The sequence below is a fragment of the Pieris napi genome, chromosome 14 (assembly GCF_905475465.1).
Source record: "Pieris napi chromosome 14, ilPieNapi1.2, whole genome shotgun sequence".
Lineage (NCBI taxonomy): Eukaryota > Metazoa > Arthropoda > Insecta > Lepidoptera > Pieridae > Pieris > Pieris napi.
In genome coordinates, this window is record NC_062247.1 from 8,704,982 (window position 1) to 8,728,635 (window position 23,654).

The 23,654-nt window shown below is 39.1% G+C and overlaps 2 protein-coding genes across 55 annotated transcripts in view; one reads left to right on the forward strand and one right to left on the reverse strand.

Annotated features, from left to right (window-relative positions):
* Positions 1 to 262: 262 nt before the first annotated feature.
* LOC125055715 (pre-mRNA-splicing factor CWC22 homolog) lies at positions 263 to 10,904 on the forward strand. Of its 5 annotated transcripts, none has more exons than XM_047658209.1 (14): positions 263 to 379; positions 1,096 to 1,185; positions 2,278 to 2,400; positions 3,194 to 3,364; positions 3,616 to 3,743; positions 4,820 to 4,929; positions 5,664 to 5,817; positions 6,236 to 6,327; positions 6,533 to 6,635; positions 6,916 to 7,047; positions 7,571 to 7,645; positions 8,049 to 8,183; positions 8,390 to 8,511; positions 9,380 to 10,904. In XM_047658209.1, the coding sequence occupies exons 1-14, from the start codon at positions 368 to 370 to the stop codon at positions 10,684 to 10,686; spliced, it is 2,754 nt and encodes a 917-aa protein (XP_047514165.1). In that variant the 5' UTR covers positions 263 to 367; the 3' UTR covers positions 10,687 to 10,904. The 5 variants fall into 5 exon arrangements, with proteins under 5 accessions (XP_047514165.1, XP_047514164.1, XP_047514166.1 ...); XM_047658208.1 differs by lacking the exon at positions 263 to 379 and adding an exon at positions 386 to 600; XM_047658210.1 differs by lacking the exon at positions 263 to 379 and adding an exon at positions 386 to 600 and having other exon boundaries at positions 3,625 to 3,743.
* Positions 10,905 to 15,803: 4,899 nt separating this feature from the next.
* The window catches only part of LOC125056070 (collagen alpha-1(III) chain-like), a 33,787-nt gene continuing 25,936 nt past the window's right edge, over positions 15,804 to 23,654 (reverse strand). For 9 of the 50 annotated variants that reach the window (XM_047658937.1, XM_047658952.1, XM_047658945.1 and 6 more), the window contains 8 exons: positions 22,793 to 23,647; positions 21,164 to 22,711; positions 19,187 to 19,249; positions 18,701 to 19,069; positions 18,257 to 18,295; positions 17,045 to 17,869; positions 16,822 to 16,884; positions 15,804 to 16,660 (listed from right to left, as the gene is read on the reverse strand). In XM_047658937.1, the coding sequence (XP_047514893.1) occupies positions 16,098 to 16,660; positions 16,822 to 16,884; positions 17,045 to 17,869; positions 18,257 to 18,295; positions 18,701 to 19,069; positions 19,187 to 19,249; positions 21,164 to 22,711; positions 22,793 to 23,647 (4,325 nt within the window). In that variant the 3' untranslated portion in view covers positions 15,804 to 16,097. The other 41 variants (XM_047658958.1, XM_047658947.1, XM_047658977.1 and 38 more) reach the window with 35 other exon arrangements.

Here is a 23,654-nt window from a genome sequence, read left to right on the forward strand (position 1 = left end):
CCAACCACACAAACTTGGGGTTAAGCTTGTATTGGCCCCCCCTACATGTCCCATAAATAAAATTGCGTCCTCTAACAAATTTTCAGCCCATGTAACATTTCAATGGACTATAGGTATGTATAATATATATAATATAATCTCCATTCTCCATACGAAGTTCCGAAAACTCTGTTGACATTTTTTAATTAACTAATCTGTATTTTCGATTAACTGTATCTTAATTCTTATGTCATTGTCAGATGTGACTTGTGGGTTATATGTCTGGTTCATCTTTCCAATCTCAAATAACGATCAATGTCGTTTGAACAAAGCATGAAATAGGCACACGCTGGAAACGTTAAGCTTAAAGCGGCCATTTTGTGCTTCTATGAATATGGCGGTTAGTCACACTGGTTATATTTATTGCGTTTGTTATATTTTAGAGTGTACAATGTGAAAATATTGTGTCTTGAAATGTTTAACGTTTATAAGTGTTCTATGTAGATTCGTTTGCAACAGACTTGATATTAACTTAAGATTTTTTGGCTGGGAGTTTCCTTGCCGCACAATTTTTATTGATTTATCGATATCTTTCAAATATTCAAAATGTTGATGTATACGGTAAGAATTCGCTAGATATTTAAAACAAACGTTATTACATTAGTGAATCGCATTTAAATATATCCATTAGATTTTAAATCTCTGAATAGGGCAGCAAGAACTAACCTCAAACCTGGTTTGATAAGCATTTCTACATATTTTATTAGTTAGATGTAAATCAATTAATGCAAAGTAATTTAAACTGTATCTCCAAATAACAATTATGCAAATAACCAGGCATGCATTAATTCCTCTTAATATTTCCTCCTCCGACCCTCTAAATAATTCCATTACTTTGCTACTTACTATTACTTACTTTTGTCACCCAACATCATTGTTATTATCTATAATAACAATATCTATAGGCACCAACCTGGATTTTCCTAGAAAAATAATATTACTATCTTCATAACCCTGCTATAAATATTCCTCAATAAACCAGGCATTGATTGTATCAGTTCTGCCATAAACTTGATAAAATTTAATTATTTACTAACCTGAAGCTATTTTAAATAGGGAACCAGCACAGAACAAGATACCCGCTTCAGCGATAAGGAGAAGAAGCTCATGAAGCAAATGAAGTTTGGTGATTGTTTGACACAGCAGGTTAGTTGCAAGTTTCAGCATTAAAAAATCAAACTTAATTCCTAGTATTTAAATAATTGTAAAAATGTGACTATGAAGCCTATTTGCTCAAACCATAATTGGGGTAATGTTAGTTTAGGAAAATTATTGAAACCCCAGTAAGATAATTATCTTTTAATTAATTGGCTTATATCTATTTAAGGAGTTAAACTTTGCACATTTATTGTGATTATTGTATGCTATATATATCTTTAATTTGTTTATAACTGGCAACCTGTTACCAAACTAATGTAAATAACTTAAATATCTTTGAAGATCTAAAAATATCTGTGCTATTTGCAATTTAAGTTTTCTATCTGTAACAAATACAGTTACACAAATACAGTCCATTTAATCTGCATTGATTTAATGTAAAGTCAAATTAAACAACAACTTGAATTTAAAGATTTTAAATTTTAAAAATCCACAAAACCATTAATTATTGCAGAAATATGTTGCAAAATTAGCTTGCCGGTTTCACATATCAATATTCTGTTAGTCTTTATATGGTATGATGTTATCAAAGAGCTGTATACTACAGCATGATTGATGAAATTTCATAAAATATAATATAAAATAATATTTTATTTTTTATTATTTTTTAAGTAATTTGATTAATACTTAAATCATACCTTTATATAAGAGTATTTTTGGATACAGTCCTAGCTAAATAATAATTACCTAAGGAGTTAAAAACTGTTGAATTTAAAATAATAATATCCTTTAGTACATGATTAAGTATTATTATAATTATCATATTATATTGTTTACATAATATTAATTAACCATCCTTAAGTGTTGGTAGTGAATATAAGTAGTATACCTAAGCCAAAATTAAACGAAAACTAGTACACCATCTTTGTTTACTTTTTAAATCCATTCACAATAAATGGACTGTAAAACAATTCTTGCTCTATGTTAAGGATTGTCTTATCTTTGTATTGTGTCCTTTCGAATTATTTGTATATTAACATCATTTAGTTAATCATTACTATACAATAATATGTATAAAAAATTGGGTTGTGGCTTTGTTATAATATTTAGAAAATTCATAACAAAGTACCATATGTTTAGGTGGACATGTCAAAGGTGAAGCTTGACGTGTTGAAGCCATGGATCACACAGAAAATCACAGAAATCCTGAAGATGGAAGATGATGTTGTCATCGACTACGTCAACAATCAACTGGAGGAAAAGGTGGCTTATACTTTCTATACTTTATCTTTTATTCAAGCTATGTAATCATTGCAGTTTCTTTACACATCATAGTTGTTGTATAGGCAGTCGCAACGTCGTTGATAAAGAAACTGTAGATGAATATTGTGATATGTGATTGATTGCGTATGGCTATTTTTTGGTCGCCGGTTAGCCCGCTGCCGCCAGCCCCCAGCCCGAGCCGCCCGCTGCCGTCGCGCGCCACTACACCTTGCGGAGGCCCTTAGCATTATCAATCGGTATTTACGGGGAAATTTAGTACTTAATGATAATTCAGTATTAAAGGACACGCCTCAGCAAATACAAGCCTAAAATATCTTACAAGGCGGTCAGAGTGACATGACTCCTGGTAAGGAAGTTCCCCCGTAGGCTTTGCGGTCAGCATAATGTGGTTGTGTTCGCAAAACCCTTACAGATACGGGATTCAAGAAAGAAGTATCTACAGTCAGCGTGCATCAGTTGGTGTCTACATGCAGTGTATCCAGTCATCGTTATTGTCTTCACTGCGTCTTCATGCTGCCTTCGTCTGCTGCGATCACATCGCTGCTGAAGCCTCCACAACAACGATAATGATGTATTTAATGTTGCCCACTTCCCTACTAGAGTCATGTCAGTTGAGACAAACATCTGACCAAATTAACAAGCTCTGATCGTCTTCATGTGAAAGAACCAAGAATTTGAAAAGAGGAAAGAGGCTATAAGGGCAACCATTAGGAATGTTAGTGAGGGTGTGTTCAAGAAATTAATTTGGTTCTTTTACCGCTCCTGTCCCCAGTTTCCTTGCCCAAAGAAGATGCAGATCAACCTGACGGGATTTCTCAATGGGAAGAATGCCCGGCTGTTTATGGGGGAGCTATGGGAGCTATTGCTGAGTGCACAGGCGAGTGAGAATGGCATCCCAGAGTCTTTCACACAGCAGAAAAAAGAAGAGATTAAGAAACGCATGGTTTGTAATATATTGAAATCCTGCCCAAACTTTATAAAAAATGATTTATTTTTCAGTTCTTAGTGTTAAAATTATTGAATCGAGAAATACTTTTTTTTTTTTTTTTATTTATTATGTTAGTGACAAGTGTAGACTAAAGATTATTACTTATGATGTCATAACATAAGCTGACTTGTGGCTTCGATATCTCTAGTATAATTAGATTTTCTTGACATTTTAATTTCACGAAATTCCTTAATTTTTATTTTAAGGAAGAACAGCAGAAGGATAAGGACAAAGACAGAGACAGAAGGCGATCGCGGTCTCGCTCTCGACGGTCGCGTGATCGTCGCCGTTCAAGGTCAAGATCAAGGGATCGAGATAGATCTAATGACAGGAAGTAAGTTTTGTATGCATTTAAAGTTGCTAGTTAGTATAGTTCTTTACTATAAACGACACAATTCCTGACTGCAATATAATTATATCGACTTTCCCAACATTTATTATAGTTTACTGCACAAATTCTCGCAGGCTTCAGAGTTCCACCATATGCTTGTTTTTTTTTATTACGGTAAATAAAGCAAAAAAAAAAAATATTTTATTCAGAAAATTAAGTATTTACAATGTTAGGTTCTATTCTAATGATAGAGATGTGGACTTGGTGCTATATCTAGCTTGCCAAGTGGAAAAGGCCTCTCCCACTCTTCTTCATATCTTTCATTATGCGCGACGCGCCTCCATAATTTCCTATCATGATTGTGAATATTCTTATGTAGTCGTCCTCTACCACGCTTTCCGTAACGTGGACAACATTCTCTCAGATTACTGGCATTATTTCCTTATTACCTTTATATGTTGCCCAGTCCACTTCCATTTTGTCTTACATAACTTCCTTCAGTGCCCAATAACATTACTACCCATTAAATATTCTTCCTGAAATCTTTTTACCTATGTTTGATGGTGGAATAAATTAACCTAGGTACAAGTTTTCTCCTACATATTTGATTTAATCATTGTCTATGAGTGTCTATATTTATATGTAACATAATTCTAGAGACCATTTGGTACCATACCATAATCTTGGTCTTGTCCGAATTTATTTGTAGACCAAATTTTTTCCTCTCTATTGCTAATTGCTAAACGTAGAATGCATGTATAGGCATGCATTCTAGGTTTTGTGGGTTTTTTTTCAAACAACAATATCATCAGCAAATCTTAAATGTGTTACATAGTTGATTTCCACTTATATTAATCCCATTCTATATTTCGAAAAACCTTTTCCAATACTGCAGTGAAACTTTTTGGAGCTATAAGGTCTCCTTGTCGAACTCCTTTGAGGATACTAAATTAACTTGTATCCTTTTTATTACGATAACTACGTACTCTTCGTGCGAACGTGTTTTTAGTGTAGAAATATGCGGCCTGTATACACGGTCTTGCTAGTCATAACATAACATAAATGAATGTATTTAATAGGTATCGCGGTAGCAGCCCGCGTCGTTCCCGGCGCAAGAGTCGCGACAGGAGCGTACCGAAGCCACCGCCGCCCGTTGATGACATCAAATTACCTGAACCTGAACCCAAAGGTAATACAAGTATTATATTATACAACGCTTATTCTACTGCATAATAAAAAAAAAACTGCGTGTACTTATGTACGCGCGTAAGAAGTTATACTTCTTTGGCATTATTAAAAATAGTTTTTGATTGCATGCACATAATTAATTACAAATAAATAATCAAAGACTGGAAAAGGAGTCATTATAGTCAATAAAGTTCAGTTTACATTTGAAAAATTAAATAAATAAATATTTATTATTATTCTCTTACATTAAGTGTAACATAAATTCTATTATTCGAATGTTGTTTTTAAATTACGTCCAATGTCGTAGCATCTTCCGTGGGCAACTTCATTCTGTTAATTTTGTGTCACGGTAAGCGCGCATCGTAAAATTTCACTCTCATCAATTTTTCATAACGCGCCTAAAGAAGTATAACTTCAAAAATAGCTTGAAATTTAATAAGGGTTATTTATTAGAGCACTTCTTAGATTATGTTCGGTCCCCGGAATGAACTTTTTGTCTTTGTGCTCATTTACCATTCTCTCGTACGGTGAAAGAAAACATCGTGAGGTAACCGGAATGCCCAAAAATCGTCGGCGTGTGTCTTAGAAAAAACTAATGATCATGAAACAGACAGAAATCTGTGGTCGAGACCTAAAAAGTTGTTACGCCACTGGTTTTTTGGTTTTTATTTATGATAAGACAATTTCAACATCAAGCAAACATCAGTCAGTTAATTTATTATGTTTTTAAACTAGAAAACGGCAAGTCACCAGAGAAGGCTGAAGATGTGGAGGTGAAAGAAGAGAAGACCGAGCGAAGCGAAGAGCTGAACCACAGTGATGTGAAGGAGGAGAACGAGCAGAATGAAGAGAAGAAAGATGACAAATCTAGATCTGCGTCTCCAGCGCGGTATGTGTTTTGTTTATACTACAATGTATTAAAATTTGGGTGATTTTAATTATTATTGTAATGCATATATGTATTTTAGGTATATTATATTTTTTTTATGGCTCTGGCACGATTTGTGCATTAGCCAGCGTCATATATAGGATTTTTTATAATTCGTGCTAGTCTTTAGAAATTCGACCGTGTCCTACATGTGCGGTTTTAGGCACTCGCCCGGTACCGCACAACCCTCCCAAAGGCCGAGAACAAATTTAAATTAAATCTTGCCCTCGAACCGGGAATCGAACCCGGTACCCCTCACGTAGCTGCCACTTAATAAGACCGCTAGGCTCTGAGGCCCCTGTATATTATATTGTACAGTACTCAACTTTTTATATTAATAATTTAATAATAATTAAAACAAAATATACTTAAAATGTAGGTCCGAGAAGAACGATAAGGAAAACGAGGAGAAGCCGGCTGAGAAGAATCATCGCGAATCTAGTGATCGGAGATCATCTTCGGCGTCTTCACGTAAGACCTTTATACTTTGTTGTTTATTTTTTTCGGATAGAATTATATGTACTTGGATTTTCAATAAACTTAGTTGATTTGGATCTATTCCATAACTTAACATTTTATGTAAAGTAATTAAAATTGATTAAGTTTAAATGACTTGGGAATAGCTTTTTAAAGATGAAAGCTAGTTTTTAACTTATGTTAATTTATTGATCTTCAGGTGGCAGCATCAAGAAGCCGACATCACACAAGAAGCGTCACTATCGCTCCAACCGGGACTCTTCGACCAGCGTCAGCCCGCGACGAAGCTCTCGTAGAGAGAGGTACTTTATTAAGTTATACGACCGTGTGTAATATGAAATATACAAGATATAATCTAAATTTATTACATATATATATCATTAATATTTCAATGGTAATCTGATTATTCTGTTGAACTCAGAAGAAAAGCCTTGATGACAACCATCGGTATTTTTGAAGTCTGGTAAAATATAAATTCAAAATTCTTTCAATCTTCAGGTATTCTGTATGCCTTCCAATTTTAAAACGCAATGTACACAATTAGTGCCGTTCGATTTTTTAGACTTAATTAATATTTTACAGAAGCAAGTCTCGCCGTCGTGGTAGCCGTCGTCGGTCAATCGAGCGGCGAGAGAGAGAGCGAGAACGCGAGAGGGAGAGGGAGCGAGAGAGAGAAAGAGAGCGCAGGCGTCGCGAGAGAGACAGGAGGGATAGGTATGATCATAATGAAATATTATTTTAAAGGGGCCTTGTATTTAATTTCCAGCCGAAAATGGCGTCAAATATAACGAATATCCGTCTTGTTGGATTTGAATATTTTTTAGTTCATTGAAATTAGATTTTTGTCTCTAAACAATACAAGGTACTCTGACATTTTTATATAATATAATCATGATAGGCGGTTTTTTTTATTAAAAGGTTTTTGGAATTAATATTGTTAGACAATTTTTTTTTAAGTTTATACACCAATGCAAGAAAATATTATTTGCTGTATTATTTAAATACATATACATTTGGTAGATATTGAGGAGTGGCGAGTTCGAGTTCCCAAAAGCCTCTCAAATATAACGGTCATATTAAAATAAAGCGGACAATACAATTTAGTGTTAACAAAGGTTTCTCTAAAATAATCTTTATCAATATTTCAGCGGCTTTTGTAACATTCATTGAACTTGGTTCAATTGGTATTGGTTTTTTTTGAGTTAAACATTAGTAGTGAGATAAAATACAAATTCAGGTCACGCGAACGTCGCCGATCGCTTGAAAGACGTAGACGTTCCCGTTCACGCTCTCGACGACGTTCTAGAGACAGGTAAAATTTTTGGTTGTTTTATTTTATTCAGCGTTTACTAATAAGAATTCTTTGTACGTTTAATTTTGTATATCATAGTCTAAATATAAAAATGACACATTTTCAAGTCACAAGTTTTTATTTATGTACGTGTTTTTAAGACTAATTTTTTTTTTAATATAGACTTGAAAAATGTTTGTTTTATAAAAGAATCATTATTAGTAATGCGGAATATTTTATGGTTCTAAAATCATTGTGTATGTTAATTGTTTATGCATTTTAAAGATTTAATTTAATTATAATTATTATTCATATTTATATTTTTTTGTTTTCTGAAAATTTATTATTGTATGTATGTAAGTGGTTGGTTTTGGGTCTAAATTATACATACCTTTACCTATTTTGATTATGAGTACCTCGGCAGGTCGCGTGATCGTGATCGTCGTCGCTCAAGGTCTCGCAGGAGGTCACGGTCAGTGCGTCGCTCGGGACGCAGGTCACGTGACCGGCGTTCCCGCGACAGAAGGTCAAAGGACAGACGCTCTAGGGACCGTTCCAGGTGAGATTTCTATATATTTGATCGCATTTTTATAGGCATTACTATGTTAAATTCTCAGTAACACTTTTCTCGTATGCTTTAGAAACAAACAGTAGTTCTAGCAAACGAAACTGAAGGATTTTAAATTATTTTTCATTTTAATGCAACATTTTTCTTTTTATTGGAACATTATTCTTTTTATAATTAAAATTAAACTTTTCTTGCAGGGAAAGGAGATCTCGTGACCGTACAAAGGATAGGAGATCAAGGGACCGGAAGTCTCGTGACAGGAGATCCACTGATCTCATTAAGGAACGCTTAGAAAAGTCGGTTTCGATACCAAGGAAAGGTAAATTTAAGAACCCTTTATTTGCTTAATATATTATAAACATTCAGATTTAAGACATTTCTTAAGCTAACACGAAAAATAATTAATATTCAATTTTTTTAAATAATAAAGCAGTAAAATACAGTCAAAACCGGTTATAACGACATTGAAGGGACCGTATAGTTGCCGACGTTATATCCGATAGTCGTTATAAGCAATGTCATATACACAAGTACAGTACATATGTATGTACATAGTTATCGATCTAGAATAGGTAGGTATGGGTTATAATATGGTATGTTAATATTATAATATGTAAACGAGTCAAACTGTAACGTTGTCAAAGTCAACAAAAATATTTATTACGAAATAATTCGGTACAAAAGTAATCAGTCAGTCTGATTTTTTTAGCCCAGTCTCAAATATTTTTTGCATTTTACGTTTCATACTCCTCAAGGTATGAGTATCACCAGTATCAAACTGTTGGTTAAAGACAACAAATTTTTGCAAAATCGTTACAGCGTTAAGAGCCTCGGAAATCGTTGTTGACTGAAACTGTTCGTTGGGAGAAAGTGCGTAGGTAATAATATGCCTAAATATTCATTCAATGCTTATAAATAAGATTTAAAATCGTTTGTATTGTTTTGTTTTGCTGAGAAAAGAAGCGGTTGGTCGTTATAGCCGATGAATATCGATAAACTTTCGCCGTTGTAAGCGATATGTCGCTGTATCCGATGTTGTTATAAGCGGTTTGTTTACTGAATAGTTTACTAGGGATTCGGACGGGACCATACAATCTGGTTGTAATAACCGATAGGTCGTTGTAAACGATGTCGTTATAAACGGTTTTGACTGTAGTATAATTCATATCAACTTTTTGAATTTCCAGAAAACTTGGAAAAACTACGGCCAGTGTCAATCGAGCGCGTTTCGTTACCACTTGAGGAGACCGCTAAGGTCCAAGTCTCCAGTTCAAGTCGCGAATCATCCGTCGCCAACGACAAGTCGGCATCACAAGACGATACTCGAGCCAAATCCGTTCATACATCGGACGATGACGACTTTATTCCCATTCCGGTTCTCAGAGATTATTCAAAGAGCCTTACCCGAACTCCATCACCGTTTGTAAGACGACAAAGAGATTTTAAGAAATCCGGAGACGAAGCTTCAGATAAAGAACAGGAAGAGACGAAGGTGGAAGAAGTAAAGAAGAAACGCAAGCCCAAAGCATCAGAATCAGAAAGCGAAAGCAGCGAGGAAGCTCCTAAATCAAAAAGCAAAGCGAAACTTAAACGTAAGGATAAGTCCACCTCAAAACGCTCTAAAAAGGCGAAAAAAGATACGTCTTCAAGTGACAGTGATTCTGAAGACTCGTCTTCCAGTGACTCGGAAGAAGATAGAAAGAAGAAGAGCAAGAAAAATGCCAAGAAAAAGCTCGCAAAGAAATCCCGCAAGAAGAGAGCGCGTTCTTCCAGCTCAGAATCTAGCTCTGAAGAAGAGGTTAAACACAAAAGTTCTAAAACTAAACAGAAAAACATTCCAGAAGAATCTGACACTGATAAGAAATCTAAGAAACGTAAAGATAGCGTTGACCATTCGAAATCAGAAAAATTGGACACAAAAAGTAAATCTAAGAAAACGGAAAATTCTGAGGATTCAAATGAGGACAGCTCGGAAAGTGACGATAAATCAAATAAAAAGAAAAATAAACATGAATCTTCGTCTGATAAAGAGCAAAGACGTAAAAAAGTAGATGTCGCAAAGGTCACATCACCAGATGCAAAGTCAAAGCGAGATGAAAAATCTACCAAGGTCAAACAAATTGATGAAATTAAACCAAAATCGCGAGATGAAAGCGAAAGAAAAGGTAAAAAGCGTGAAAAAGATGAGTCGTCATCTGATAGTGATCAAGTATCGAAGAAAAAGGCAAGAAAGAAGGCTTCGGAATCTGAGTCCGAATCAGAAAGCGATGAGCCCAAGAAGAAACGTGCTAAAAAGCACAAGAAACATTCAAAGAAACACAAGAAGCATAAGAAACATAAGAAAACATCCAAAAAGAAGGATGATTCGTCAGAAAGCGAGGAAGCTGAAGAAGAGGAAGAAGGGAAAGTTAATAACGAAGACTTGGAAAAAAAACTCCGGGAAAGAGCGCTTAAGTCTATGAAAAAGCAAACAAGTGCTTCTGGATCTGAATAAAATTTTCTCATCTTAAAACTATTTTTTTAATGTTGCATGGCATATTAATCTTATTTTAAAGGATAAATGAGTTTTATCACGTTCTAAGTGTAGAAATTTTTAATAATTATATTTAATTTGCACTGTGTACATGGTCAGTGAATGGATGTGTAATTTCTACAATTGACTATTTCTTCATTAGTGAAGTTTTCGTTAGTGAATAAAGTTTGCAAATTATATTTTTTATTTATTACTAGATGACCCCGTGAACTTTGTTTCACCAACATATATTTGTGTCAAAACTTTTAAAACAGACCAAAGAGGTCGGCCCTCATACAGCAGACTACATAAATTTTGAAAGAATATACAAATATGTAAATGACAACCAAGTGACAATTTTTTACTTCTAAAAAGACGTCCAATTCCCCATCTGAGAACAGTTTGTACTGGGAAATTCAATTGTCGTTTTTAGTATTTTTCTTTAATTATTAATTACGTTTCCCATCGTTTAAACCTTCCCTGATCTTCCAGAAATATTTCAAGATCATAGCCAAATCGGTCCAGCCGTTCTCGAGTTTTAGCGAGACTAACGAACAGCAATTCATTTTTATATATACAGATTCGAAATAAACAACATACATTTTTAACAATTTAATTCCTTTGGACATTCTTTGGTGTCAACCATTTAAATATAAAGTTAATGTTTTTAACCCCTTAGATACTTAGGGTCTGTTTCACAATGTATGGATAAAGTACCAAATAGCTATGCAACACAAATTATTTGGAAGATAAGTTGTGCTATTTGACATTCATCGGACTCATAACTTATGATGGACTTTATGTGACGAATAGCGCTATCTGACAGTCGTGAAACGCAACAATAGTGTTTATCCTACCAATAAGTAATAAATAGCTAATTTGGAACTGATGTAGAACTTATCTGTACATTGTGAAACAGACTTTGTTCCTTGTTGTGACCTTAATTAATCTCAAAGAGCTATTGAAGCTTTTGTTTTTATCACTAAAAAATTATTAATTAACTATTTACATTATTAGACAAAGAATAACATCGTGATAATTTCGTAATCTATCGTCTTGAATAGCCACGATAACCTACTACCAAGTTCGGTGTTACGCCACTGCTATAAATATTCCCGTTTCCAAACTTTTTATAGTACCCAAATCCAAGATGGTTGGCTTCTTGATAATATGGATTATTATAACCATAGTACGAATTCAGGCCCCCATTACCACCATTTCCTCCATAACCTCCAAACCCACCTAAGTTGTGATAACCAACATCTCTATTGTAATTATTTTTATCAACATCAGGATAATAGCCATCATTTATAGTGTTTGGTCTAGAATTGTATTGTAATCTTGGATCTTCTATCAGTCCATTACCAGTAACGCCAAAGCTATATCCACCTGGGTTATTTCCGCCCCAATCGTAATATTGTTGAGAATCTGCAAAACAATTGGGATTAATCAACTCACCTCTATTTTTACCTGTAGTAAATTAAAAAACCAAAGGTAGAGTAAAATGGAAACGGCAAAACAGTTTATGACTCCACACTTTTAGGTTTGAACTTGGGCAACTGCAAATTTTTGAAGTTATACTTCTTTAGGCGCGTTATGAAAAATTTATGAGAGTGAAATTTTATGATTGCGCGCGCACCGTGACACAAAGTTGTCAGTGTGATTATAGCGTGCGCGAGTGAGATGGGAATAAGACAATCTACAAGTAAAAAGAAATAGAATATGCGTGAGGTTAGCCAAGAATTTTGAATGACCATAATGACATTTACCTTTTAAATAAATAAAGGAGTTTTAATTATTTTTTCAAAGAAATTTAGCAATGTTTTTCACAAAGATAGGTCTTTGTGATACTTAGTTAAAAGGTTATGGAGCATACCAAGTTATTAAATTGAATTAATAATGTAATAAAATAATACTAATAATTGTTATTAATATTAATTAATAATTGAATAATATACTAAATATTAAATATTATTAAATTGTTTACGTTAAATATTAATTATATTTAAAAAAAATAAAGAAAGCCAAAGAAGTATAACTTCTTACGCGCGTACATAAGTACACGCACCCTTTTTTTTTCGTCAAGTCACTTATTTAAATTATTTAACAAATAATTTTTTAATTACAATTATTAAATTAACGAAAATATATTTGTGCAATATTGGATAAATGAGGCGGAACTTGGAAGTATATACGCACTAGCTAGAGCTATTTGTACGCACATATTTTATAAGCGAATGATCTTGAATTTGTACAACATAACTTACACGAAGAACCCGCAGTGTCTAAATCCCTGGAATCTGGTGCATTTCTTTCATAATTTATTGTTGGTTTTGCATCTATTACATATATAACTACGGCCAATACGTTTACAATCAAAATAAGCTTATGATATATACCCATCCTGGAAATATAAAAATAACTAATTAACTTTAATAATTATTCTGGTAACGGTGAAAAGTTTGAATTTCACGAAAAAATAATAAATAACAGCACATTGGCCTTTGTTTTGGATTAATATGCAATTAATAATCAGGAAATGATTCCTATCTATATTAAAAAATCTTATTGCAATTTTATGTGACTAATTAATTATATAGTGAAGGTAAAACTAATTAGTTTGACCCTCGCAGAATCGTGTTTGTAACCTGAGCATAATTCCCGTCTCGAACAATAAGTTACTCGTATTTGTGACGTGATAACTTAGCATAAGTTCTTAAGTAATGTTGCGCGTGTATATGCCATTGTATTATTGTAAGCATAGTTATATTCTATAAGGCAGCGAGGGTCATTTTGTTATGGCATTTTACAATTACTTGATTATTCGTCTCATAATATGAGCGAGAGAGAGATAGCGAGATATATGATGAACCTACCTACGGTGAACAAATAAACGTTGTTATTTTTTACAGTTCATAAGTGTAGTACCAATATAAATCAATACATTTTGATTTGATTTACTATTTTAGTGTATTCGAGAGTTATATGCAGAAACTAGAAGCAATAGATTTATTATTTTTTTAGTATAGTTTTATCTACGACTATATCTTTGTCCTTGTCCCCAACTATTATTGTAGTTAACAAGCGTGAATTCTGCGAATATTTCTAAGTCTCAAAATAATATTTCTTATGTTAGTAACAGATGCTAAATGTAATGCTTATGTGTGCTTTAATCTCGATAAAAAGCTAAAGTGCAGGCAATCGTAAAAAAAAATTAAATCAGTGGCACTACAATATCATTTAGGTCTGAGCCTCAGATTTCTGAATATGTTTCATGATCATTTTTCAATCTAATAAGCAAGTAGGTGATTAGCCTCCAGTGCCTGACACACGTTGTCGACTTTTTGGGTCTAAGACATTTTGGTTTCCACACGATATTTTCCTTCACCGTTCGAGCGAATTTTAAATGCGCACATAGAAATAAAGTCCTTTGGTGCACAGCCGGGGATCGAACCTACGACCTCAGGGATGAGAGTCGCACGCTGAAGCCACTAGGCCAACACTGCTCTGAAGACAATCGTAATGTGTGAAATATTTTCGGCGTTTAGTAAAAATAAAAACGTTTTTCTATTTACTTTTTTAATGTTCTCATATAGGGCGACACCGTCATTTTTATAAGTAGTTCTCAAGCTTTCGAAGGAGCTTAATTACAATCCGGCCTAGTGCCCTTAATGACTTTTTTCCCGTACGATTCCAAGGATGCGATATCGGCTCGAATTGAGGGACTACATTGAACTTGCATACAAAAACGTCGAGATAGGTATCGCTTTTGGAAGTTACAGAGAACGTGCGCAGTTCTTAGACGGAAAGCAATAAATACTAATAAGACGTTTACGTCGTACGTTACGTATTTTGGCTGTAAAAGTCTGGTGTATGTGAGACAAGACTAAATTTATTCGTGCGTTTTTTAAAGTTTATAAACGCCGCTACTAGTAAAGAGGACATAGCAGTCTACTTGAGAGGACAATAGTGAGTATAAATAACCCTATAATTTAAAGGGCCACACTGGCCGTAAAATATTTTAAATATTAATAAAAAAGATTTTCAACTGGTTTTACTTACATTAAAAATCCTTTGTCAAACACTGTATAGGTATGGATGCGCTATGCGTGCTGGCGTGTAGGGTCAACCTTTATAAACGTGGGAGTGTTACAATGAATAGTGACTGAGTCTGTAATGAGTCTGTTTGTAGGCACATCGTCCTTCTGAGATGACGCGCACTAATTTTAGTGTAACAATACATCGTTTAACGCCGCTTTACCGGCAGTGAAGGTCAGCCTTAAGTTTAATTCTTCCTACTAAGAATACTAATTTACTTAATGAAGTACAGATACCGGCAAACATTTTGAACAAATGTCCTTGCGCAGAAGCGATTTTTAGGTATCAAATGGGGCGGCGGGAGAGTCACGATCGCGTGATTGGTAAATCATTTGACGTTTATGTCCCGTTGACGATGCTTAAGAAGTTTGCCTGTATCTAGCTACAAATACCGGCAAATTCCTTTTTAACATAAATCCTAAAGAACCAGCACTTCTTTTTTGATGGGTTTTAAATGATTTGTTATCAGTAACATTCTGTGTGGTGGAATTTCATTGTTTTAATAAAAAATTTAACTGTTCTGCATACAGACATGTTTTATAGTTATTTTGCATTGTTTTTAGTCGATATTCTATTCGTCGTTGTTGCTCATTCTAAATATTTTATAACTAATTAATTTGTGCGCGATAACTTAACGAATGATTTGCGAGTTAACCCAACGATTTTCTCTTTCTGTTTGCAATTAACGCTAGGTGATGTTAATCGATGCCATAAAGAGTCTTAGCACTACGGTATATTACATTTCTGTGCCTATGTATATATTGTTTTTTCGGAAATCAAACCAAATTCCTCTCCAGTTATAAACGTGTGCGTTTATAGTTAATCACTGTCATTAAAGCGTTAAAATTTACTGATTGATATCATGGTAAAACTTTTTTATAAAAACACAAAATAATTCAAGTACATTGTAACTTTTGTTTTCTAAACAAATCCAGGATAATGCCAGTTATAAACTATGTGCTTTAGTTAACAATAGAGTTAAACAAGTTAAGGTTTTTATAAAACACAATATTATTTCACATTATTTATTGCTTAATACTATACAGAATATTTTATAAATATCTATTTAAAAATTAATAAATATTAAAAGTTGAGTAATTCACATCGAGTATTATTTTTCATTATTAACTAGAAATAAGTCGCTATCTCCATACAATATTATTTTATATAGTGGGTTCACTTTATTATAAATTGAATCACTCAACGAAATTTCGAAACCGTCCAAGATTAAATCGGCCGGTCCCAAAATTTTAAATTACTAATAGGCTACTTATATTTATACAGTCGATTTAAGTTTACTCTTTCGATACAGTTTTCTTTTCGTCTTTCTTATCGTCTAAAACGCGGGCGTGTACTTTTATTCTTCGCAGACTTTTTCTGGGCACATTTATTTCATTTTTCAATAAACTTTCCAATTCTGGCAGGGAAGTTATTTCTTTTAGATCGTTGAAATCCACGCTTCGAGCGCCACCAATTCTCCCGAAATATCTATATATGTCTTGGTTTGCCTGGCACTGGGCGCAATTGTATGGAACTGGTACAGCTCCGGGGAAGTTCTGTTGTGCAGTTTGCATATTACTTACGTTACCGGGGCAGCTTGGGACGAAGACCACAGGTAGAAAACCAATTATTCCATACGGTGAATAGTATGGCGGAGGGCTTTGTGTTGGCGCTTGGGTGACAGCTGTACTGCTGCTGTTATTTCCTGGATTCAAGAGGTAGCACGGACAGGAACCTGGATATGGCACGATAGGCAAAGGATAGGGTATGACATACATTGGGAACGGAGGCATTTGCCCCGGTGGATAAACCGGGGGTTGCACACCAGTGCCAGTTGATTCACCAACCGAATCACCACCTGTGAATTAATAAAATAATTATTAAAACAATACACGTATTTTATACTTTAAAAACATTTTTAGTGATCGGTACTCCTCCACTGTTAAACGATTAATAAATAATGGGGTCATTAATTTCAACATTAATAGTCGTTATAATTTATCATATAAGTTCTATTACCGCCTGGCTTTCCTGGCTGTTGCTGGCCGGGCTGTCCTGGTGCTCCCGGTTGACCTTGTTGTCCTAGATAACATTTTTATTTTGAATAAAATGTTAAATTAAATTATACGCTTAAAGGTACGCTTTAAATTATTTTAATGAATAAAAAGTTTTTCATTTAAATAGTTTAATATAGGAATTTTTAACGGACTCCTAAATGCTCAATAACTAAGGAAAAACCTACCTGGTTGTCCGGGCTGGCCTGGTGTTCCAGGTTGACCTGGCTGGCCTGGTGTTCCTGGTTGCCCTGGGTAGCCTTGTTGACCCGGTTGGCCTGGTTGTCCTGGGTAACCGGGATTACCGGGTTGTCCTGGCTGGCCTGGTGTTCCTGGTTGTCCTGGCTGGCCTGGGGTGCCTGGTTGTCCTGGCTGGCCTGGTGTTCCTGGTTGCCCTGGGTAGCCTTGTTGACCGGGATGGCCTGGTTGTCCTGGATAGCCTTGTTGGCCTGGTGTTCCTGGTTGTCCTGGCTGGCCTGGTGTTCCTGGTTGACCTGGGTAGCCTTGTTGACCGGGATGGCCTGGTTGTCCTGGATAGCCTTGTTCGCCTGGTGTTCCTGGTTGTCCTGGCTGGCCTGGGGTGCCTGGTTGTCCTGGCTGGCCTGGTGTTCCTGGTTGTCCTGGGTAACCTGGTTTACCGGGTTGTCCTGGCTGGCCTGGTGTTCCTGGTTGTCCTGGCTGGCCTGGGATACCTGGATGTCCTGGCTGGCCTGGTGCTCCTGGTTGCCCTGGGTAGCCTTGTTGACCGGGATGGCCTGGTTGTCCTGGATAGCCTTGTTGGCCTGGTGTTCCTGGTTGTCCTGGGTGGCCTGGAGTGCCTGGTTGTCCTGGCTGGCCTGGTGTTTCTGGTTGACCTGGGTAGCCTTGTTGACCTGGTGTTCCTGGTTGTCCTGGCTGGCCTGGGGTGCCTGGTTGTCCAGGCTGACCTGGTGTTCCTGGTTGCCCTGGGGTGCCTGGCTGACCTGGGTAGCCTTGTTGACCGGGTTGGTCTGGTTGACCTTGTTGGCCTGGACCTCCTGGTTGTCCTGGTTGTCCTGGCTGGCCTGGTGTTCCTGGTTGTCCTGGCTGCCCTGGGGTGCCTGGTTGTCCTGGCTGGCCTGGTGTTCCTGGTTGTCCTGGGTAGCCTTGTTGACCGGGATGGCCTGGTTGTCCTGGATAGCCTTGTTGGCCTGGTATTCCTGGTTGTCCTGGGTGGCCTGGAGTGCCTGGTTGTCCTGGCTGGCCTGGTGTTTCTGGTTGACCTGGGTAGCCTTGTTGACCTGGTGTTCCTGGTTGTCCTGGCTGGCCTGGGGTGCCTGGTTGTCCAGGCTGACCTGGTGTTCCTGGTTGCCCTGGGGTGCCTGGCTGACCTGGGTAGCCTTGTTGACCGGGTTGGTCTGGTTGACCTTGTTGGCCTGGACCTCCTGGTTGTCCTGGCTGGCCTGGTGTTCCTGGTTGTCCTGGCTGCCCTGGGGTGCCTGGTTGTCCTGGCTGGCCTGGTGTTCCTGGTTGACCTGGGTAGCCTTGTTGACCGGGATGACCTGGTTGTCCTGGATAGCCTTGTTGGCCTGGTGTTCCTGGTTGTCCTGGATAACCTGGTTTACCGGGTTGTCCTGGCTGGCCAGGTATTCCTGGTTGGCCTGGTGTTCCTGGTTGGCCTGGTGTTCCTGGTTTGCCTGGTGTTCCTGGTTGTCCTGGATAGCCAGGTTGACCTGGCTCGCCTGGTGTTCCTGGTTGTCCTGGGGTGCCTGGCTGACCTGGGTAGCCTTGTTGGCCTGGTTGACCTTGTTGGCCTGGACCTTCTGGTTGTTCTGGGTAGACTGGTTTACCGGGTTGTCCTGGCTGCCCTGGTGTTCCTGGCTGACCTGGGGTGCCTGGTTGTCCTGGCTGGCCTGGTGTTCCTGGTTGTCCTGGGGTTCCTGGCTGACCTGGGTAGCCTTGTTGGCCTGGTTGACCTTGTTGGCCTGGACCTCCTGGTTGTCCTGGGTAGCCTGGTTTACCGGGTTGTCCTGGCTGGCCTGGTTGTCCTGGATATCCTTGTTGGCCTGGTGTTCCTGGTTGTCCTGGATAACCTGGTTTACCGGGTTGTCCTGGCTGGCCAGGTATTCCTGGTTGACCTTGTTGGCCTGGGCCTCCTGGTTGTCCTGGGTAGCCTGGTTTACCGGGTTGTCCTGGCTGGCCTGGTTGTCCTGGTTGTCCTGGATAGCCTGGTTGTCCTGGCTGGCCTGGTTGACCTTGTTGTCCTGGGCCTCCTGGTTGACCTGGGTAGCCTGGTTTACCGGGTTGTCCTGGCTGGCCTGGTTGTCCTGGTTGTCCTGGATAGCCTGGTTGTCCTGGCTGGCCTGGTTGACCTTGTTGGCCTGGTTGTCCGGGTTGTCCTGGATAGCCTGGTTGTCCGGGCTGGCCTTGTTGACCTAGATAAAATGTTCTTTATATAAAATGTTATATTTTCATTATGTAGCTGGACATATATATAATATATATAAATATATTGTTGACCTAGATAAATATATATATATATATTATTGTTGACCTAGATAAAATGTTCTTTATATAAAATGTTATATTTTCATTATGTAGCTGTATTATATATATGTCTATATATATTCAAAACGCAAGTGTTAATGTTATACTAAAATTATAAACAATGTGTGGGTGCCTTTCAAGTTTCAAGTAAGTACTTATTTGGTAATAAATACATATTATGTTTGTTGTATGCATGGAAGACTTTCTGTGCGTGTGTGCGTGAATGTGTAATGTTATGTAATAAATGACATTAAATCTTCCACTTCTTTGTAACTTAAGCTTTAACCTTAGCAGAATTTTGAGAATAAATGTGGCCCTTCGGGGCCCTCTGAGAACGGGGGCCCTGGGCACGGGCCCTATGTGTCCTTATGGTGAAGTCGGTGTATTGGGTATAGATTTGGTTTAAAAGTGTATTCGAAGCAACATGTCGAAGGTATTTAAAACTGAAAATGAATTTTCTTATTCTAGCAGTAGTTTTCTCAAAATAAGAGAACCATGATGGCTATTGATGTTGAGTTAAGTTAATTTATAAGTGGAAGAAAAAAATCATGTGTCCAATTCACACGTGGTAGAAGTGAAACCTTCAAAAACTAAGTTTTTATAATTAAAATATTATAAAATATAAATTTTATTGTTAAATTTTTATTTATAACTTTAATATCAATCTTTAATTTGGTAAAAACTAAAATAATAAAAGTTTGAAATAAATTCACAAGATCCAATGTGGGAGAAAATGAGATAGGAAGCATTATACAGTGTATAGACTTTTAAATAAGTGTAGTACGAAGTTTTCACTTCAAAAAGTTTCTATAACTAATGATTTGTAAATAAAATTGATAAATAATCTAATTTTATAATTAAACTACTTACTTGACTTACTTATTTAATTTTCATCAAATCTGTTTTTTTATTTCAGAAAATGTTCAAATACAAACTAATTTAAAGTTTATACACTGTATAATGCCTCCTATCTCACGCTCAATCTCTAAATTAATAGGAATTGGCGTGGGTCTGTCTCTTTTTACTGTCGCTTTCTCACTCTCTCCCACGCCAAATCCTATTAATTTATGTGTCTGTCTCTTTTTACTGTCGCTTTTTCCGTTGCATCCGGTTTGAAATCGCAACGATTCTAAAGAAGTTTCACTTCAAAAACACAAGGTTTTTTTTATCGAATGCAATTGTGAATTTTAATCATACAGTAATTTTAAGGTTGGTTTCGTTTGTCAATTGATATGCAGATATTATTTTGTGTGTTAGAACTAAAAATGTTTTTTACATTTTAACCTATTTAGCAATTTTATCTAGCCCTACCTAGCTACGTATAATAAAATACATCCCTACATCTAAAACCGGTGAAAACAATAATTGCAGTATCGTTACTGCAGTTATTGTTTTTACCAGTATGCAGCCGACTGCATACAAAAACATCTGCATGATTTAACCAAAAATTTGTAAAATTGTTAATATATCTTAAGTATTAGGTGTGACCAAAAAAAATTCTTTGTTAGACGTAAGTGACTCTGAAATGTGTGTCTAACTAAACTAACTAATTGTCTTCTATTACTCAAGTAATCGGAAGACATTTTAAGGGCTGTAACTCTGATTCCAGTCGCCTCTAGCTTAATATGTAAAAGACTGGTTACAGTGACGTGTCAAATGCTTTTTTATGTCCAACAATACAGTTAGACATTTCTTACCCTAAAAAATCCAGTTTGGTAATCGTATTTAATTACTTAATTGATATATGAATAAAATATTTTGGATTGGACTTCTAAATGCACAATAACTAAGGAAAAACCCACCTGGTCGTCCGGGCTGGCCCGGTGTTCCTGGTTGTCCTGGATAGCCTGGTTGTCCTGGTTGTCCTGGATAGCCTGGTTGGCCTGGTTGCCCTGGATAGCCTGGTTGTCCGGGTTGGCCTGGTTGGCCTTGTTGTACTGGATAGCCTGGTTGTGCTGGAACTCCTGGTTGTCCTGGATAGCCTGGTTTACCGGGTTGTCCTGGTTGTCCTGGATAGCCTGGTTGACCTGGTGTTCCTGGTTGGCCGGGTTGGCCTGGCTTGCCTGGTTGGCCTGGTTGTCCTGGATAGCCTGGTTGTCCGGGTTGGCCTGGACCTCCTGGTTGACCTGGTGTTCCTGGTTGGCCGGGTTGTCCTGGATAGCCTGGTTGGCCTGGTTGTCCTGGATAGCCTGGTTGTCCGGGTTGGCCTTGTTGGCCTGGTTGTCCTGGATATCCGGGCTGACCTGGTGTTCCTGGTTGTCCTGGGAAGCCTGGTTGTCCTTGTTGGCCTGGACCTCCTGGTTGACCTGGTGTTCCTGGGTGGCCGGGTTGGCCTGGCTTGCCTGGGGTGCCTGGTTGGCCCGGTTGTCCTGGATAGCCTGGTTGGCCTGGTTGTCCTGGATAGCCTGGTTGTCCTTGTTGGCCTGGAGCTCCTGGTTGACCTGGTGTTCCTGGGGTGCCTGGTTGGCCTGGTTGTCCTGGATAGCCTGGTTGGCCGGGTTGGCCTGGCTTGCCTGGGGTGCCTGGTTGTCCTGGAAAGCCTGGTTGTCCTTGTTGGCCTGGACCTCCTGGTTGACCTGGTGTTCCTGGTTGGCCGGGTTGTCCTGGATAGCCTGGTTGTCCGGGTTGGCCTTGTTGGCCTGGTTGTCCTGGATATCCGGGCTGACCTGGTGTTCCTGGTTGGCCGGGTTGGCCTGGCTTGCCTGGGGTGCCTGGTTGGCCCGGTTGTCCTGGATAGCCTGGTTGGCCTGGTTGTCCTGGATAGCCTGGTTGTCCTTGTTGGCCTGGACCTCCTGGTTGACCTGGTGTTCCTGGGGTGCCTGGTTGGCCTGGTTGTCCTGGATAGCCTGGTTGGCCGGGTTGGCCTGGCTTGCCTGGGGTGCCTGGTTGTCCTGGATAGCCTAGTTGTCCTTGTTGGCCTGGACCTCCTGGTTGACCTGGTGTTCCAGGTTGGCCGGGTTGTCCTGGATAGCCTGGTTGGCCTGGTTGTCCTGGATAGCCTGGTTGTCCGGGTTGGCCTTGTTGGCCTGGTTGTCCTGGATATCCGGGCTGACCTGGTGTTCCTGGTTGTCCGGGTTGGCCTTGTTGGCCTGGTTGTCCCGGATATCCGGGCTGACCTGGTGTTCCTGGTTGGCCGGGTTGGCCTGGCTTGCCTGGGGTGCCTGGTTGGCCCGGTTGTCCTGGATAGCCTGGTTGGCCTGGTTGTCCTGGATAGCCTGGTTGTCCTTGTTGGCCTGGACCTCCTGGTTGACCTGGTGTTCCTGGGGTGCCTGGTTGGCCTGGTTGTCCTGGATAGCCTGGTTGGCCGGGTTGGCCTGGCTTGCCTGGGGTGCCTGGTTGTCCTGGATAGCCTGGTTGTCCTTGTTGGCCTGGACCTCCTGGTTGACCTGGTGTTCCTGGTTGGCCGGGTTGTCCTGGATAGCCTGGTTGGCCTGGTTGTCCGGGTTGGCCTTGTTGGCCTGGTTGTCCTGGATATCCGGGCTGACCTGGTGTTCCTGGTTGTCCGGGTTGGCCTTGTTGGCCTGGTTGTCCCGGATATCCGGGCTGACCTGGTGTTCCTGGTTGGCCGGGTTGGCCTGGCTTGCCTGGGGTGCCTGGTTGGCCCGGTTGTCCTGGATAGCCTGGTTGGCCTGGTTGTCCTGGATAGCCTGGTTGTCCTTGTTGGCCTGGACCTCCTGGTTGACCTGGTGTTCCTGGGGTGCCTGGTTGGCCTGGTTGTCCTGGATAGCCTGGTTGGCCGGGTTGGCCTGGCTTGCCTGGGGTGCCTGGTTGTCCTGGATAGCCTGGTTGTCCTTGTTGGCCTGGACCTCCTGGTTGACCTGGTGTTCCTGGTTGGCCGGGTTGTCCTGGATAGCCTGGTTGGCCTGGTTGTCCGGGTTGGCCTTGTTGGCCTGGTTGTCCTGGATATCCGGGCTGACCTGGTGTTCCTGGTTGTCCTGGGAAGCCTGGTTGTCCTTGTTGGCCTGGACCTCCTGGTTGACCTGGTTTTCCTGGGTGGCCGGGTTGGCCTGGCTTGCCTGGGGTGCCTGGTTGGCCCGGTTGTCCTGGATAGCCTGGTTGGCCTGGTTGTCCTGGATAGCCTGGTTGTCCTTGTTGGCCTGGACCTCCTGGTTGACCTGGTGTTCCTGGGGTGCCTGGTTGGCCTGGTTGTCCTGGATAGCCTGGTTGGCCGGGTTGGCCTGGCTTGCCTGGGGTGCCTGGTTGTCCTGGATAGCCTGGTTGTCCTTGTTGGCCTGGACCTCCTGGTTGACCTGGTGTTCCTGGTTGGCCGGGTTGTCCTGGATAGCCTGGGGT

Coding starts and splice junctions, on each gene's coding strand:
- LOC125055715 (XM_047658208.1), top strand. Junction 1,186..2,277: donor GTGATTGTTTGACACAGCAG/GTTAGTTGCAAG, acceptor CCATATGTTTAG/GTGGACATGTCAAAGGTGAA. Junction 6,636..6,915: donor CGAAGCTCTCGTAGAGAGAG/GTACTTTATTAA, acceptor AATATTTTACAG/AAGCAAGTCTCGCCGTCGTG.